At 34.3% G+C, this 18,470-nt stretch overlaps 1 protein-coding gene across 44 annotated transcripts in view; it reads right to left on the bottom strand.

Moving 5' to 3' along the window:
- LOC125683081 (protein scribble homolog) overlaps nucleotides 1-18,470 on the bottom strand; it is a 57,973-nt gene that overhangs the window by 21,445 nt on the left and 18,058 nt on the right. For 26 of the 44 annotated variants that reach the window (XM_056140682.1, XM_048923816.2, XM_048923817.2 and 23 more), the window contains exons 6-26: nucleotides 17,809-17,883; nucleotides 17,326-17,470; nucleotides 17,088-17,160; nucleotides 14,157-14,202; nucleotides 13,440-13,523; nucleotides 12,225-12,340; nucleotides 11,825-11,997; nucleotides 11,404-11,469; nucleotides 10,651-10,716; nucleotides 9,323-9,432; nucleotides 9,004-9,027; nucleotides 7,121-7,237; nucleotides 6,818-6,974; nucleotides 6,176-6,414; nucleotides 5,717-5,962; nucleotides 3,225-3,401; nucleotides 2,946-3,023; nucleotides 2,557-2,667; nucleotides 1,499-1,597; nucleotides 973-1,065; nucleotides 327-347 (exon numbers count right to left, since the gene is read on the bottom strand). In XM_056140682.1, the coding sequence (XP_055996657.1) occupies nucleotides 327-347; nucleotides 973-1,065; nucleotides 1,499-1,597; nucleotides 2,557-2,667; nucleotides 2,946-3,023; nucleotides 3,225-3,401; nucleotides 5,717-5,962; nucleotides 6,176-6,414; nucleotides 6,818-6,974; nucleotides 7,121-7,237; nucleotides 9,004-9,027; nucleotides 9,323-9,432; nucleotides 10,651-10,716; nucleotides 11,404-11,469; nucleotides 11,825-11,997; nucleotides 12,225-12,340; nucleotides 13,440-13,523; nucleotides 14,157-14,202; nucleotides 17,088-17,160; nucleotides 17,326-17,470; nucleotides 17,809-17,883 (2,316 nt within the window). The remainder of the gene's footprint in view (nucleotides 1-326; nucleotides 348-972; nucleotides 1,066-1,498; nucleotides 1,598-2,556; nucleotides 2,668-2,945; nucleotides 3,024-3,224; nucleotides 3,402-5,716; nucleotides 5,963-6,175; nucleotides 6,415-6,817; nucleotides 6,975-7,120; nucleotides 7,238-9,003; nucleotides 9,028-9,322; nucleotides 9,433-10,650; nucleotides 10,717-11,403; nucleotides 11,470-11,824; nucleotides 11,998-12,224; nucleotides 12,341-13,439; nucleotides 13,524-14,156; nucleotides 14,203-17,087; nucleotides 17,161-17,325; nucleotides 17,471-17,808; nucleotides 17,884-18,470) is intronic. The other 18 variants (XM_056140683.1, XM_056140702.1, XM_056140705.1 and 15 more) reach the window with 11 other exon arrangements.

Here is an 18,470-nt window from a genome sequence, read left to right as displayed (position 1 = left end):
TGAAATCATAAAAGTACATCTCATATCAAACAACTTGACTTGTGATCAATTTTATATTATATATGACAATTATTCACCGAAATGCTACCAAGCTTATATATATATATATATATATATATAATCACAGCATATTTTAATTCTTTTTCTGCCAAAGTTGACACTTTATTTCTACAAAATTTCAAACTGATGAAGTCAAAGTAAACTCAAACGTCACATTTTAAAACTAAAAAAAGATCATATGACGATAATGACTCAAATCATGCCGGCTTCGGGTGAACAAAAGATGATTTGGGTATCACGCCTAACACATGCCAAACAATACCAACCTCTAAGAACTCATAGATATGCTGCAAAATTATCAAAATCAGCAAATTATAAAGTTTTTCTGTATTATGATTTTGTGTACATCAACTGACAATCAGACAATTAATCCATTGTAACAAAAATGGCAGCATGCAGGCTTACTGTCAAAGTCCCCTCCCAATGTTTTTTCTCATAACATTGATTAACTTTACACAAAATTCACTGTTGAAGCAACTACAAAGCTAATACCCAATGGACCGAACTCTGTACAGAATCTTTCCTCTGTATTTTACTTATCTTTAGCATGAAATAACACAAATAAATAAATCCGTGCAGACTTTAAACTAAAAGCAAACAAATAACAGAAAAATAGAACTTAATTCACATTGACAAAACAATAAATATTATGTTACTGTTTGTGTCCGTAAGATATGCTTAGAATATACCAATGAAAGGTGAAGATGTATAGTCACTAATCCAAAACAACAAAATGTAACATGATGTATTGTCAGTAATCCAAAACGACAAAATGTAACATGATGTATTGTCAGTAATCCAAAACGACAAAATGTAACATAAGGATGAACTCATCTCAACATGACTACAAGTTGACCAATGTGATTAAATAAATCTAAAAAGAGTTTCTCTGACGAAATGACTGCATCTAACCTGATCATTTCCTTTGAAAGGAACGGAACCCCTTCCTCCTGCAATACTGAAGCCAAGGCCAGTCTGGTCTCTCTTCAAAGTAGTGGTGATCGTCTAAAGCAAGATTATAACTTACATGTAGTAGATCTTTCTCAGAACCTATTAACATTTGTAAAGGTCCTTCTGACTGTCATTCATGTTTCATTATTACACGAGAACTTTATTTTCAAGTAAATTAAAATATTCATTTATTAAAATATTTCATATTTGTGATATCGTCTTATTTATTAAGATTCCCTTAAAATCATTTTTCTTAACCATATCTATAAATTCATAACATTGAGTTGGATAATCATGAATATCATGTCTAGTTGATAAATCTTTCAAGGTACACAATTCTTCTAAATGGAGAATTGACATGAACTTCCTTTAAATTATGCAAAGTTTTGAAATTCTCTTCTGGAAGATTCATCTAAGATGTTGACACCAGTGTTGACTAGAACTACATGGTTAAATCATAGATGACTAAATTACGGGTGGCACATACCTCTCCATAAATCTCCATGCCTGGTTCTGATTCAAAAGTTACAGTAGCAAAACCAGTGTTGTTGGTCTCCTCCTTCTCCGGTTCCTCCTCTTCTTCGTCCTGAAATATTATACTTTGTCATTCTACATTTACATATACATGTATATGCAGGTAAGTCAAATGCAGACAGATAAGTCAAATGCAGACAGGTAAGTCAAATGTAGACAGGTAAGTCAAACACAGACAGGTAAGTCAAATGCAGACAAGTAAGTCAAATGAAGTCAAATGCAGACAGGTAAGTCAAATGAAGTCAAATGCAGACAGGTAAGTCAAATGAAGTCAAATGCAGACAGGTAAGTCAAATGCAGACTGACAAATCAAATGCAGACAGGTAAGTCAAATGCAGACAGGTAGGTCAAATGCAGACAGGTAAGTCAAATGCAGACAGGTAAGTCAAATGTAGACAGGTAAGTCAAACGCAGACAGGTAAGTCAAATGCAGACAAGTAAGTCAAATGCAGACAGGTAAGTCAAATGAAGTCAAATGCAGACAGGTAAGTCAAATGCAGACTGACAAATCAAATGCAGACAGGTAAGTCAAATACAGACAAGTAAGTCAAATGCAGACAGGTAAGTCAAATGAAGTCAAATGCAGACAGGTAAGTCAAATGCAGACTGACAAATCAAATGCAGACAGGTAAGTCAAATACAGACAGGTAAGTCAAAAATGCAGACAGGTAAGTCAAACACAGACAGGTAAGTCAAATGCAGACTGACAAATCAAATGCAGACAGGTAAGTCAAACACAGACAGACAAATCAAATGCAGACAGGTAAGTCAAATACAGACAGGTAAGTCAAAAATGCAGACAGGTAAGTCAAACACAGACAGGTAAGTCAAACACGGACAGGTAAGTCAAATGCAGAGAGGTAAGTCAAACACAGACAGGTAAGTCAATGCTGCATTCCTACAATTCTTTCTAGCTCTCTAGGATTTAAGATTATTACATTTCACTAATTTTCAAAATTCATTTATCTACCATCAAATGAACATTTGTACAGGATAAAATCAAATTCTCACGTCTTTGGGGATTTTCTCTCTTCCTAGCACCATGACAATGTTATTTCCTGCTGTTTTTAGTACATCAACAGCATCATAGTGATCAGCTCCTAATAAATTATCTCCATTCACCTAATGCAAAAACATTACATGAAATAGTGTGCTGGTTCAATGAAGATAATTATAGAAAACAATGTATGTCATTTTCACATATTTATTTCCAAAAGGAACACATGTTGTCCATTATGATTTTAATCTACTGAGATGGATCTCCATCACATCTCATAATGTCGCGTATACATGAAACATGACCAAAAACTAATCATACATCAGACAAAGCACCCTGTGTCCATGACGCAAATGGCATGAAATGAAATAATGTACTACATGTATATTAGATACTACAGTACCGAAATAAGCTTATCTCCAACAAGGACGCCTGCTTTTCCTGCTGGACCGTCTTCTGAAACTCGTGATATGAATACACCCTGTTTAAAAATTACAAGAATGATAATACTGCACAAGCACTGCCAACATAAATGTACAATACTGCATCTCCAATAATCATAGATGTAAATTGTGAATGTGAACAAAATATAAACAACTTTTTATTACATGTACAAGACATCTGTAATGGATTGCATTCATTAACAAGGCATACTTGATTGGGCTGTTACTTGTAAATGTACCTCATCATTCCCTTTGAACGGAGTAGAGCCTTTCCCTCCTGCTATGCTGATACCTAGCCCCTGTCCTGGCTGACGAGATATGTTAATGGTGATTTCCTCCTCTTCATAGTCTGGCTGGGAGTCCATGGTCAGTTCAAGCTGGCCAACACGTGTTCCTTCATAGGACTCCTCCTCTGGCTGTCAATCAAAGTCAAATTAATCCATTAAATGAACCAATAATTCCATGATGAACAGAACATGTAGTTACTTATTATACAACCACAACAAAAACCGAGGACCAAGCTTACTCTAGTCAATAAATAATTCCAGAGAAAAATAAAATTCTAAGCTTCATTCCCAAATGGTAACAAGACATGAACTCTGCATTGGAATGTCAATGTAATATGCTTCTCATAGAACAATCTAAAGAAACTTTCACAGTCAAGTTTTCCCCGATAGGATTTTGAGTACATTCAATGGAGAACTGAAGGAAATACTGTTGTTGTTTAAGCCTCGTTTAACATGGATTCCCAATTTGTCTACGGTATCAAGGTATCATACATGTGTAAAATTGAAAATCATGACCAAAATATCATTTAGTGTAAAAAGAAAAGATTGAATAGGACATTGCCATGTAAAACAATTATAAGGCAATGCAATACTCTTGAAATACATGTAATTCAGTGTTTTCATTTGTAAATGAAATGAAAAAATGTTTACAAATAAAGTATCTGTATGTACAGTGTACTGGGTGATAATAAGGGTTTGTGTACACATATAGCAAATTATTAGAATTAAGCACTTAAACCTCAACTTTTTGTTAATTGGAACAAATTATTACCTTAAAAATACATTACTATCTGAAATAGTAAATAATGACCATTTCTATTGGAAAGGATTCCCAAAAATAAACACAAATGGCCATAGTCTTGGGGTTTTTTTTTATCCTTAAGTCACTGAATTATAAAATCCCCAATAGGAAAAAAGTTCTACCTCACCAAACAATTGTACTTTTCTGCCCATTTTGAACTTCAATTCAACCAAATAAAATCTATGCCATAATTTTACCGATTTCATAAGAATTGTTTAATGATATTTCATATTTGCATACATTACAAATTTTAACTTTCTTCCCATAATCAGGTCCCATATCCTTACCCATGGGGAAACAAATTGAATTCAGAACTCAAAATGCAATACACACTGGAAATAAAGAAGAGTTTTTAGCAGTTTGAGTAATCTGCCCCTCACTCACATTTAAAGTCCCTATTGGGTAGTCAAGAGGTACATGCACTAACAACCACAAATGGGTGATGACAGATAATCTTAGCCTGTAAAAGTGGGTTTGAATCTCATTTGAGACCTTTGCACTTCTTTTATCTTCTAGTTTGCAAAATCTACATTTTGAAAAATTCTTTTTTTTTCAAAAGAAAAACCAGCATTGATACCCTGTCTTTAGTTTGGTTGTATCACGGCATTATTACTTCAGTGACAGGCACAAGTTTATTGCTAAGAAGACCCCAACATTTTCAGTTAGTGTGTCGGACCTCCTTAAACTGAATCTAAATGAGGATGCTTTCGTTGTTATTTGACATGCTGTAGTCTTGCTGTTTAAGAGAAGATTTTAAAATGCATTCTCTACATATTTCTATGAAAAAGCTGCCCTTTGAGGCCTCAAGCTAAGTTCATGGTCTATTATTTGAACAAACTTGGATTTACACCATATGATAATGCTTTTGCCAAAGTTTTATAATTCTTGATCCAGTATTTAAAAAAAAGCCCACATCATTTCAATATTTCCTAATTATCCTTTCAGAACGAACATGACCCTTTATTTGAACAAGCTTAAAAAAATCCTTCATTTAATTAAGTATGCTCTGTGTCAAGTTTGGTTGAAACTGGTCCCATGATTCTTGAAAACAAGATTTTTAATTTGCAACACCCAATTTTTAAAGATTCTAATTACCTTCTTTTTGAAGAGGTTGTAGCCCTTCCTTAAAACACTTCAATTCCCTTCATTCAAAGATACCTTGTGCCAAGTTCAGTTGAAGTTGGCCCAATGGTTTTTGAGAATATCATAAAAATCTAATACCCCATTTTTCATAATTATCTCCCCTTTGAAGATGGTGTTGACTTTCATTTGAACAATTTTGAATCTCCTTCATCCAGATACTTTGTACCACATTTGGTTGAAACTGGCTCAGCTGTTTCTGAGAAGAGGTCAATTACATGTATTTGAAAAGTGAATGACAATAGACAACAAACAAATTTTGACTAGAAAATCCCACTTGAGAGCCTTTGGCTCAGGTGAGGTAAACAGCATGTAAAAATTTATATGACATCTACACTATAAGTTATGGTGACTTTTCAGGACCTGTATAAATCACTTCATAATCACAGCAATTCGTTAAATCTATATAAAATTCCATTATGTCAATTACAACTTCCTAGCAACTTCAGTTATTTTCTATCAATGCAGTGCAGTCTCTTGGTCATTACCACAGATCACCTACCACTTCTAACTCCTCATCCTCATCATCATCATCATCATCCTCATCCTCAGAAGCAGGATTTTCCTCTTCCTGCTTCTTCTTGGCTGCTAGAATTCTCATCACCTCCTCCTTTGCCTCTTCACTCTTATCCCTGTCAATTCGTTTGTCCCTCTTGTAGAAAGGTGTGTCCCTCCTACGAAGTCTGGGGGTATGCTTCTCATCACTGTCAGCTGTCCCATCGAAACCAACACGTCTTCTTTCCTCTTCCTACAATAGAACCAATCATTTCCATGTACAAAAGAAAGAAAAGGGTACAAATAGATATCAATTCTGATAGTTTGTAATGTAAATTCTTGATTACATTTTTCGTTCAAAGCTTCAAAACTTGTCCTTGGACTCTGTAAATACACTGTTATAATGTACAGCTGTAGCTCTGTAAATCTTTACTGTATTTCATACAACAAAATAATTATATCTAACCTCATCAGAATCTGGCATCTCTGTGTGGACAATAATCTCCTCTACCGGAGGTCGTTCTGAGTCCGAGGCGTCCGACTCCTCGTGCCCATTGACGCGTGGTGAAGAGGGTGTATACGTGACAATGGTAGGGTCAATGGACACCTCCTTGAACAGTGGTTGTGTTTCTGACGGGGATTCCTCCTCCGAGCTGACTTCCTGTTGCTGGTTCTCCTGTCTTGGAGGACCCTCAAGTTCTGGAGCTGTAAAGATTTTATCTTTACCATAAAGCAATCGTAACAATCCTTCAGGAACAGTCACAGGTTTCATTACAACCATAATTCATTATATCCATACAGAATATCATCGCTTTTCTTGCATTTCATTCATTACATTCACATAACAAAAACTTTGTTGTAACTGCTATTCACTATATACTGTTCATTGAAAATCCCTTTCTTCAGTAAATTCACATTATTTCCACAAAATAAATAAAATATTGACAAAGTATTCATATTACCAATATCCAACAAAAAATAAAGTACAGTAAATGTACACATGTACAGTGTGCATATATACCAATCTTCTCTGAAGGACATCTGTGATAGATAAGACAGCTTCAATATCTGATTGATAAGAGAATTTTGGCAGTAATTCAGTTCTTACTTCTGATTGTGGCAGGTTCCTCCATAAGAGAGACTGTTTTCTTTTCCGGGACAGTTCTTGAGGCAGGATGTTGAGGCATGGCCTCCTTTTCAGGGGGAGGAATCTCAATCTCTTGATTCCACTGGGGGTCTCTTCTTGGGACAAAACTACCATCTTCCTATTAAACACAGAAATCAAAATTTTGGTATATTCAGTGTGACAAGTTTCTTTCCAAGAAATTTATCTTTTTAGGTTTTATGAGACTTGCTTATCTTCTTTTCAGGTTTATGAGACTTGCTTATCTTTCAATCTAATCAGAATTACCTGTTTCTTCTCCTGATGAGGTATTATATGACCATCGATACCAGCCTTGACCTTTACGTACTTAGGATGTCGTCGCTTGAGGTCAGCAGGATGGGGAGTGTTCTGACGCAGAAATTTCTGAGAATGAAACAGTGATGAAGGCCGTGTTAATGGTTAATGATAGGAAAGAAATCATTCAAAGCCAATTCACAGATACATGCAGACTTCAAATCTATCACATTTCATACACATACTGTACAGTTTTTGTAGCTATAATTGTATAGTTCTGCCACAAGAAATCATGATTACAATGAAAGTGACACAGGATCCAATCTATAGCACCAATCAGGACAATATTAGTCTGTTTGCAGAGCTTAAAATTCTATGTAGCACACAAAACAACATGAATATAGAACTCTATACAGAAAGTTAATGTGATGAATGAAGCAATGAATTATATGTATCTGAAATCATTCTCAATCCATAATTGTAAGTACAATATGAAATAATCAAAAACCCATAACTAACAATCAAGCTTGGATTTCTAAAAAAAATAATCTCAAACTTATGTTGGAGTTTTCTTTTATTTGAGTGTTCAAAATCTCTGACTTGAGTCCAAGTTTCGACTTAAGTTTATTTTTGAGAAATCCAGGCCTTAACATATTTTGTTTGTGAAAACATGAATGTCCCAAAACATGGTCAATCCCTACAATGGCAAGGTTGACAAGACCCAACAAAGTGTGAACTCTTGACTTTTCACTTGACTAGGTATGAGGTCAATACAATTGCACTTCATTGTGTCAAACTTGGTAGCCTGGAATACTCGAGATTTCATTATGTTAAAATTGGAAATCAGTCTCTGCCCATTTTCTATTCTATACATATTTACAGTATCTCTGATAAATCGAACTCACTTGTATCAAAATACTCGGTTAATTTTGATGTGAAAATTTGGCCTGGCAATGTACTTTATAAAATAAACATACATGGATGAGTTGAAGTTGAGATCAATGTTCAATGTTTTAAAAAAAATTCTGGAAGTTGAAATATATTGCGAGGAAAAAATTCTTTATTATTATTATTTTTATCATCGTGTGTATTAAAACAAGATATTTCTAAAAATAACAATAAAAATGATCACTCATTAAATCCAAACGGCCCGAAGAGAGAATGATGTGCAACAACCCATCACTTATTCACTGAAGGTCATCATATCATGTAAACGAATATTGCCTGTGACATGAAACAATGGTCCCCGCTCCATTTCAACATCTATAGCTTGGGTGTATTCAAGTGTCACATATTTTGGACAAATTGAAAAAAAAAATGTGGGTTTTTTTTTTAAGTATTTATAGTGTTTACAAAGTCAATTGTTATTTTTTATTTACAAAAATGTATATGTAAGTTAACAACACATTTGTTTTTATAGAATGTTTATTAAATGTCACTTTCGCCCAACTGATTAATTTTTATTTATCAGCAAAAAATTTTATTTATCAATAACTTAAACATAAACATGTTTCAAAGAAGGTAATTATGAATAGGAAAATTCCCTCGAGTAGATTTATAATTATATCACCTGGTTCACCAGTAGATAATGACATCATTAATTCAGTTAAATCGAACCTCAGATGTGTCAAAGTTTTCGGCCAGTCCTGTGAACTTCGACACAATGGGGTTCGACTGTATCTTGCCTAGTCATTCCATTTCACCAAACAAGAGTGGCTAAATAGTTATAAGTATGGTTACTAAGATTGTGGACAGCTATCAAAACAACAGACAGGTCAAAAACAATATGCTCCCTGATCTTTTGACCTTAAAAGGGAATAAAGATATTTAGCTGAAGATATCAGAAAATTAATTAAAGAAAACTTTCATGAAAAAAAGCTCAACAAAATTGTTACCTTTGGAATACAGAAAAAACAGTGCTATATAAGATTGAAACAAATATAATTCATAATTACTATAGGTGACTGAACAGCATACATGCAATGACCCCTACAAAGTTTAATGACCTATCCACTTCTATATATATATATAACAAATTTACCACAAAAACACAGAACATACAAAGAATAAATTCATAAAACTGTTAAAATGATGAAATGTAGAATGTTTTTTGTGAAGATACAAGAGGTCAGACAAAATCTAGACAACTGGTGAATGTGTAGACATGTTAATGCTGACACACACAAAGCATGGTGAAGCATACTGAGAACTCACCCCATCTCCCTCTCCATCACTGTCCGACTCAGCTGGCACATTCCACGTGATGACACTGTCTCTTTGTTTTATGGGTTCATCCGAATCCGCAATGCTGTAGTCTGGTACATCTGAAGTATCAAAAAATCACAATCACAGAAGACGTCAGTAATGTACTGCCTGAATATTGTAAAACTCAATTATCTACTCTGGTACATCTGAAGTATCATAGAAGACGTCAGTAATGTACTGCCTGAATATTGTAAAACTCAATTATCTACTCTGGTACATCTGAAGTATCACAGAAGACGTCAGTAATGTACTGCCTGAATATTGTAAAACTCAATTATTTACTGTGGTTTTCTGTCTATAAGCAGTACTTTCCATAAACATTGAAATTTCTTGTCAAAGTTCTCCAAAAGAATCCAGAGGAAAATGCAATGAAATACTGTAAATTCTTAAATATATGCGAGGAATTTATTATCACGTAATTTCGTGTGAAGCATCACTCGTGAATTAAAATTACTCGCTTTTACTTTAATATCACTAAAATACATGTAAAACTCTTGATCAACAGAGTAATAGTGAATCTATGTTCTTGTGATCTGATGTAAATGAGTCATTTAGCGATATTAAGTACTCGCGTAAAATCAGGAATCTACAGTATCAGAAGTAACAAAAATGACCAAGGCAATTATTTATGGTTCATTACAATGCATTACTATAGCTACTTTTTCCAAAGCACATAAAATGACAAAGCACGAAATGCACAGTGACAGAATTTCACAAATAACAAAATAAATATTATATATATACAGTGTCATGTAGATTAACTTTGTGCTAAGCCAAGTGTACAGGTCATTATACATTTTAATGCCTTTATACCAGAACAAAATATCAGGTAATATTGAGTGTTAGTGACTACTATCCTATTTGTTATGCATACTAAGTTGCTGAAAATGATTAGTTGTAACATGTTCATGTACAGTGTATATACCTTATACCATGAAAGAGATGTTAAAGAAAATTGGCATGTGTAATGACTGTCATCAACTTATTACATATACACATGAACCCCAGATGAAAAAATGGCCTGCAACTTTTCCAAACAATTTTCTTGTCATAAGGAGCAATTTCATGCCAAGATGCACGTAAAACATTTTTTTTTTTTTAACTCTTTCCTTGTAATTCCCTCTTCCAGCGTCTGAATTAAGCATATACTGTACAGTTTTGTGAGCTAGGTTCCCTTTTAAACAGCGATTATCCATGACAGTGGAGTCCTTTCCTAGTTTTTGTCCTTTAACTAGACTTCAAATGGAGTTTATCATTTCCCATGTAGTTTTACTAACCTCTGTCTAACTTACAGTTCAGGTGGCTGTCCTGATCAGTGGTTGTACTGCCATTTAACACATTCTCTGTAAAACAGGTCAAGCATGAAGCAAATCAAACCGCATCCCAAATTTACAAGCCACGTGCACATGTTAAAAAGTATTTCATGTATTAAGAGAGGCAGATCAGTAAGTTTGAAGTCTTTGAAGCTGTGAGATTGTGCACGTTTCAAAGAAATGGTACCATTATAAGCTAGAGAGAATGTTACATTCAAATAACACTGTATTTAGACATTTGCTGTTTTAGAATTATCATGCATGTTAGATAACACAAATTGAGGAACTACATGAATTTAGACAAAACAACAGTGAACTATGCAGCAAATGACACACAAGCATATGACAATTAATGGCTGTGAAGAAGAAAATTGAAATAACAGTTTGGTCAGAAATTAAGAATAAAGTGATACCACATTATTCATCAGTTGCTGTACTTTCTATTATCATGGGGACACTGAGATAACTAAACAAAACACAAAATGTTTTTTCTCCTTTTTTTTTTTTTTTATTTTTTTTTTTATTAAAACAAAATCCTCTCTGATCCAAAACCATTCCCTACTAGATGATATACACTAACAAAAGAAATGCATTGTCAATTTTCTCAATCTGATAATTTTTTTCTACACTGAAAAGAGTAAGCTGAGGAGAGTAAAAGCCATGGCAGATGATGACAAAGATAGCAAGCCATCAGCGAGAGGAGCCAAGCACACAGACCTCTATCAACATTGTAGCTCAGGCGGCTGTCTCGGTCTGTAGCTATGCTGCCCTTCAGAAGGTTTTCTACAACAAAAATCCCACATCAATAGGTGGGTGGTACATGCATATCCTTAATTTCTTGAGTCCTACTACTTAAAATTCACATCTCTAAAAAAAATTTCCATCAAAATTTTTCACTCAGGAAATTCACTTTCCAGTGACTGGGTGCTTTGTTTTAAAAACAAAAACAAAAGAAAAAGGTGGCAAAAGTTCAGACTAGAAAATTGCTACCATGCAATCAGGAGAAAATTTATGCCATAAAGGTTGACAAAACTCTTTCCAGGAGAGGTTTCTTTGAACTGTTTTCACTAAACATATATTCAAGGCACTACACCAAACTGAATGGAAAATCTGCATATAATTCCACAAGAAAACTTACCCATACTTTCTGTATGGAAGCCTTGCTGAGGCAACAGAAAACAAGTCAGAACGTGTTGCCCGGTCCTCTCATCGAAATCTGTCTGAAACTTTAACATAGGTTTAGCCTGATTCTCAGAAAGCCACAACGCTTTCAAATGCAGATTGGTGATTGTAATTGGAAGGTACTCAAGCCTAAGAACGACAAGAATTTTTTTTATACAAAATACATTGCATGTGTAATATCCTACAAACTGATGCTAGAAAGTTGATAAATAACTGAAATCCTTATAAATTTGACCTGTAAATTTTTTAAGTCACTGTCGGTGCTACACTAGAAAATGCTTTTCCATTTTCAGTCAAACTCATTTAGCTGTAAGTTCTATCTGTACAACAGACGACACATGCTGAACCTTTCTTACTTATTGCCTGACACATCCAGTACATGGAGTTCCTTCAGGTTCCCTAGCTCCTGTGGAAGCCTAAGTAGTCTGTTATCTCGCAGCGACAGCACATTCAGTCGGCAACAATGTCCAATCTGAGCACATCAACAATTTTTAATTTTAATTCAAAGACATATCTATAGGACAAAAAATAATTTTGTGGAATTTTCTGATTTTGACAATATCTAAATCTACACACAGATGATATAATAAAGCTCATTTTCAAATGTATCCAAAATAGTTATTGCTACATAATTCCAATGTTATTTATTACAATTGTTTTGATTGGACAAAAATAAAGCTGAACAAGAGTTTATACATCAATAAATCCAAAAACGCGATGTATTCATACACGCCTGAAAACAAATAACATAGTGCGGGGAAACTATTCAAATTTTTGCAATTGTTAATAGAGTGAATGAATTGGAATTATAAGAATCAAACATTCTTTTTGAAGAATTTATCGATGTGTAAACTCCGGACATTTTACTCACAAACTTAACATAAAAGTGCTTCGCACTTTTATTCAGTTTGTGAGTAAAATGTCCGGAGTTTACACATCGATAAATACTTCAAAAAGAATGTTTAATCCTATAATGTACATGCATGTGAAACACATGAAACTTGACAAGTCGGTAAGATTATAAGAATCCTTCATTAGTATGATTGTAGGATTGGGAAATTCCACCAAAAGAACAAGATATGCAGTCTTTGCAACATCCTAGACTGCGAATCTAGTTCCAGATGTGTAAATTCCATATCCTACACTAATAAATAATGAAGGATTATTTTTCTCACATTTTACCCAGTCTAGTGCATTAATGTAGCAGCTTTGAAAAAAATCAAAATTATTCAAGTCCTCATTTGAACTTGAATTAGACAGACGGAAAGAGCATATTCGAAAATGATTAATACTATTAAAGTGTAAACTTAAAAACTCAAGACTGTCCCCCAGAAAGTTATATCAAATTGAAATTTAAAGATCATAGAAAATATATGAAGTCATAATCAATTATGTTGCAGCAGTGTAAGATAGAGAACACTTACACGGAAACATGCTGTCTTACACTGGTAATTATGCGAGAAATTCTGTTACATGGTAGAGATGGCGATTTTTGAAAAACATTACATTCGCTTTAAATACTGTCTGAATGTATATACACTGACTGTTTTTCAAACGTTTGAATGACCTACCTCTACAGGAATCTCCTTCAACTGATTCCTGTCTACGTTCAGGTTGGATAAAATTCTCAATCTTCCTATTGTTGATGGCAAATCCTATAAAATAAGTCAATCACATAATGATGGCATTCACTGGAGACTGCCATGTATCAGCACAGTTAAGGGCAAGGAGAGAATTTTTTACCATAGAAATGAAGATCTTGCATAAAAAAGTGGATTAAAAATATTTCTAACACATGATGCACTTAATATTTACACAAAACCTGACCCCTCCCAAATCAATTTTTTTTTAATATCTAGAATGAGACGAATGCGTGTGCATTTCATAGGATGATTGTCAACAGCCAAGAAACCCTGTGCATAGGTATTTCTAAACAGTATGCCAAAACATTCAACATACATAACTGATAAATCAATTTAGGGTTCATGTACAAAGAAAAATAACTGAAAATTTTCATTGTAAATCTTCTTCACCAAAGCTATGAAGTTTGGCATCATGTTGATAGCTGAGTCACCTAACATGTAAACATACACAGGGCTCATGCATTGTGTTGAAAGTCAAAAGTTCAGATGTCTCAAGTACAGCTTTGCTATGTTTTACACACATCAGACTTGTACTTCATGCTGTCAATTAACTTTTGTTAACTATAATTGTGTCAATGCCTTTTTACAATAAAATGAGAATTAGCCCTCTCCCCCAAGATTTTTGGAGTTCACCAAATAACTTACTTCTAAATAATTTTCTGTAAGTATCAATTCTGTTAAGCTCTCACAGCTGAAATAAAAAAAAAGTAGCATATTTAGTTCCAATAGTACACAACCAGGGTTCGAAATTAACTTTTTCAAGCACTAGTCTGTACGGACTAGTAACTGTTGATGTTCACTAGTCAGCAAAACATTTCACTAGTCCGTCCAGTATATAATAAAATGATCTTCATTTTATTCAATAGTATTTAATCAAATCAAACACATCACAGTTGCAAACAATTCAATTTCTGACACCTACAGAAGAAAAAAAGACCACCATATTTTATTTCGCATTCAAGATCTTCAGAAGCATACAATATTAACCTCCGAGTTAATCCTTTTATAAATGTCCATAAGTGCGTTCGAGATCAACGTTCCTGTTGTTTTGGTGCTCAGATCTTAGAGTCACAGGAGTTCGAAATTTTATCAATAAAGTAAAAAAAATTCACTCGATTGACCAAGTCATAAGCTATAGTGTTATGAACTACTGTGTTAAGAGTCACGAATGTCGAGAAACAAACGTGCATGTTCTCAGACCACACTACTTGCAATTCTTGCACCTAGAACACGTTCTCGTGATGTGTACTCGGCATCTGGAATCGGCAGGAATTTGACAATTTGTGCACGTTCGAAGAACGGCGGTCTCGAACACACTCCATGTGTTAGGAAGATCAGGCTGTCATTGTCATGCAAACACTTGACCATGCAGGTAATCAACCATAAGTTCAAACATCTAAGAGACTCAGACAAATCTTGCTAAAAATCTTTACCAATTCAAGATTGATTTCTGGATTTTCACTAGTCCGTACGGACTAGTGCTATAGAGAGTTCACTAGTCCGACACGTTTTTTACTAGTCTCGGACTTACGGACATGAGTTAATTTCGAACCCTGCACAACCAATCATTAAAGTGTTAGAAAATGATAGCCTCATTCAAAAACAAGTATTGCAAAAGCAATACATATTCCCTACTGTCACCCCCATTAATTGATAAATGTATACTCGAGAAACGTACATTTAAAGCTGTTTGACCTTGAACTGTGACCTAAAACATTAGTAAAAATCGCTAAAATGCATCAAAGATGCATATGCCCAAGTTGCAGTTTGGAAAATTATGCATGCTTACATTCACGAAGTAAAACAATGCACGTATTTAATATAGTTTATAAGTATGAAGCTTTGAATGGCCGCAATAAGTATTTAGTGTGATAATGACCTTGACCTTTGGATTTCAAAAGCAACATGAATCTTGAATGTCATCAGGATTTGAAGTCTGATAAACATGCATCAGCAAGTACATGTATAAAAGTTAGAGGCAAGCTCAAATCTACAGTATATAGTGGAAAAGAGACCTTGACCTTTAACTTTTTGACCTCAAAATATTTAGGAACCTTCCTCTTTTGGATGTGATCAAAATATGCAAGTCCAACAACAAAGACACACCAAGTAGTATGAAAGTTAGAGACCAGACAAGCTCAAATCTATGGCATTTAGGGACAAAGTGACCTTGACTTTTGACCTTTTGACCTCAAAATAAATAGGAACCTTCCTCTTTTGGATGTGATCATCTTATGTGAAGGTTCCTACTCTTTTGGATGTGATCATCTTATGTAAGTTTCACAAAGATGCCCCTGGTAGTATGAAAGTTAGAGACCGGAAAAGCTCAAATCTATGGCATTTAGTGACAAAGTGACCTTGACCTTTGGACCTCAAAATAAATAGGAACCTTCCTCTTTTGGATGTGATCATGTTATGTAAGTCTCACAAAGATGCACCAAAAAGTATGAAAGTTAGAGACCGGACAGCTAATTGTGGACGCCACCCACCCGCCCGACTGGACGTCCATTCTTCCCCAATTTAAAAGACGAGAATTGCTACGCAACTCGGTTAACAAGTCACCATGTTTACCAGTATCAAATATTAGTTTGGTTTTGTTTTTCATGCAATTGACACATTCGTTTTTATCAGGGATGAAATAGTCTTTCTTATTCAGAACTCTGATAATTCAATTCATAAATATGTAGCATATATCCTAAACGTCATAGTAAATCTGGTTTTGATATCCATAATTATGAAAACAACCAAGAAAATTTGGTACTCCTTCATCGTGCAACATACCATTTGCTTAGGTTTGATGCACTTCAAAAAGCACCATATCTGGGTCACTGTTTTTGCAAATATATGTGGGGGAAATAATCGTGCATATGGAACACAATTTAACAACACACCGATATAACATGCATATCTGCATATTAATTACTTATAAAGGACTACTGAACCCTGTTTGTAATACTACTTCCTATCACTTATTCGAAGGCGAATTTTGAATACCTGCGATTTCAGTCAGACTGCAGTAACTCGAGTACTGCGGACTGATTAGACTTCGGTCATCTACTACACAAAAATATACACGCGTGATTAACAGATTTGATATAAGTTTATTCCAATTTGGGCCCAGGGATATAAATTTTCAGTGATTTTTTTCCTTTTGTGATTAATGACCTTGAAATGTTAATGAAGTGATTATCTACACAATCAGTGACTGAGTTTCGTCAACTACCAATACCCAGATATTTTTACAACCTTTCCATCGAAACATGATCCCAATCCCAATGAATATAAAAACGTAACAGTTTAAAAATCAATTTCTTCCACACCTGCCCATCTAATGTTCGAACTTGATCTGTAATTTACCACTCTGAACTACATTGCAAGTTTCAAATGTATCTTCACAAACATAACAGAAAAAAGTCTGGAAAAGCAATGGCACAGACTACCGACAGAAAGAGGGGCAGACAAATAGAGACGAAACCTATAGTACCCTTTGCTTTTACAAAGTGGTAGGGGACTAATGAGAGATTCATTCCCCATGAAATCCAAGTAAGTTTCCAAAATGAAAGTAAATATACTTACTTTCCTATCTCTGGTGTCAGGATACCCAGCTTGTTCTGGTCAAGCTTTAATATGGAGAGTTTCTGCAGAGACCCTGAAGTTAAGAAAATATGGTTAGTTGATAAACAGCAAAGCAGACACAAAAAAGAAATATAATTCATGACACAAGAAGTATTACAGAGAATGATGAGAAAATTTGGATTATGCCAATGACAGACATGGCCTACATAAATATTATCCTGCTATTATCACAACTCACCTATTCCTTCAGGGAGGTCTTCTAGGTCATTTTGTGAGAGACACAGATCTGTTAGGTTCTGGAGTCCACAGATTTCTTCTGGGATGAAGGTAAGTTGGTTCTCAGAAACATCTATTTGTGTCAGCTTCTTTAAATTGCCTATTTCCTGATTCCAATGGAAAGGCAAGTAAGTGCATGCTATCTTAAAATGTTATTTTACGTTAAAATTCTTTAACAAAAGAGGGTTCATCTAAATTGGGATTCTGCAGGCTTGCAAATGAAATACACCAAGTTTAGCATTTCTCCATTATTTTTTCATACAATTTTATCACTTTTCAATAGGGCTTTCAACAAAATTTATTGACCAGTTAACCTTAAATATCACCTTGTGAATTGAGTAACAGAGAATAATACTTGAAAAAGCTCCAATACAGATAAATAGCATAATAATAGCAAAAATTTTTACTTTATCATTATTAACTTAATGGAAATAAAATTACTTACAGGGGGTAAGTCTTGCAATTCGTTACAGTCTAACCAAAGTTCTTGCAGGCTAGGGAGACTTCCTATTATTTCGGGCTAAAAGTAAACAGAAAAGATATAATATTCTACATTGTGAAAGAAACTTTCAAATTGTAATTACCTAAACAATGAATAGGACACTTGTTTTCCTTCAAATCTGGCAAGGTTTTTAAAGATTTTTTAGTGTGTGTTTATGCCATAAATAATCAGTAATTATCCTTAGACAAATAGCTGTGCTGGCTCCAGTGATGGGCATGTCAACTGTCACTTAATTGCTGTCCCCATAAGAACCCATGATTACGCCTAGTAATCGCTCCACTGTTAAAAGTTGTCTCCTCATTTTGTTTTGTTGAATCAATATCTGATAACAAAACTGCTTTGATAGGTTCATCTTGATACTTTTCATTTTGCTGAATTGTATGACTGAGTGGAAATTTCACCATATTGAAAGGGCTTGTCTTCCTGGTCCTTTGATTAATATTAACCAATTATAACTTTCATATCACCAAACCTACGTCAATTAACTTCAATAAACAAAATCTATCAATATTTTCTGCTCAAAGAGCTGACATTTCTGCTGAATGGAAAGAACCTTCCTTTTTAAAACCTATGGTCCTGGATAGAAACAATAATTTCAAATCTCT

The sequence above is a fragment of the Ostrea edulis genome, chromosome 6 (assembly GCF_947568905.1).
Source record: "Ostrea edulis chromosome 6, xbOstEdul1.1, whole genome shotgun sequence".
NCBI lineage: Eukaryota > Metazoa > Mollusca > Bivalvia > Ostreida > Ostreidae > Ostrea > Ostrea edulis.
This window is presented reverse-complemented; position numbering and strand designations above follow the sequence as displayed.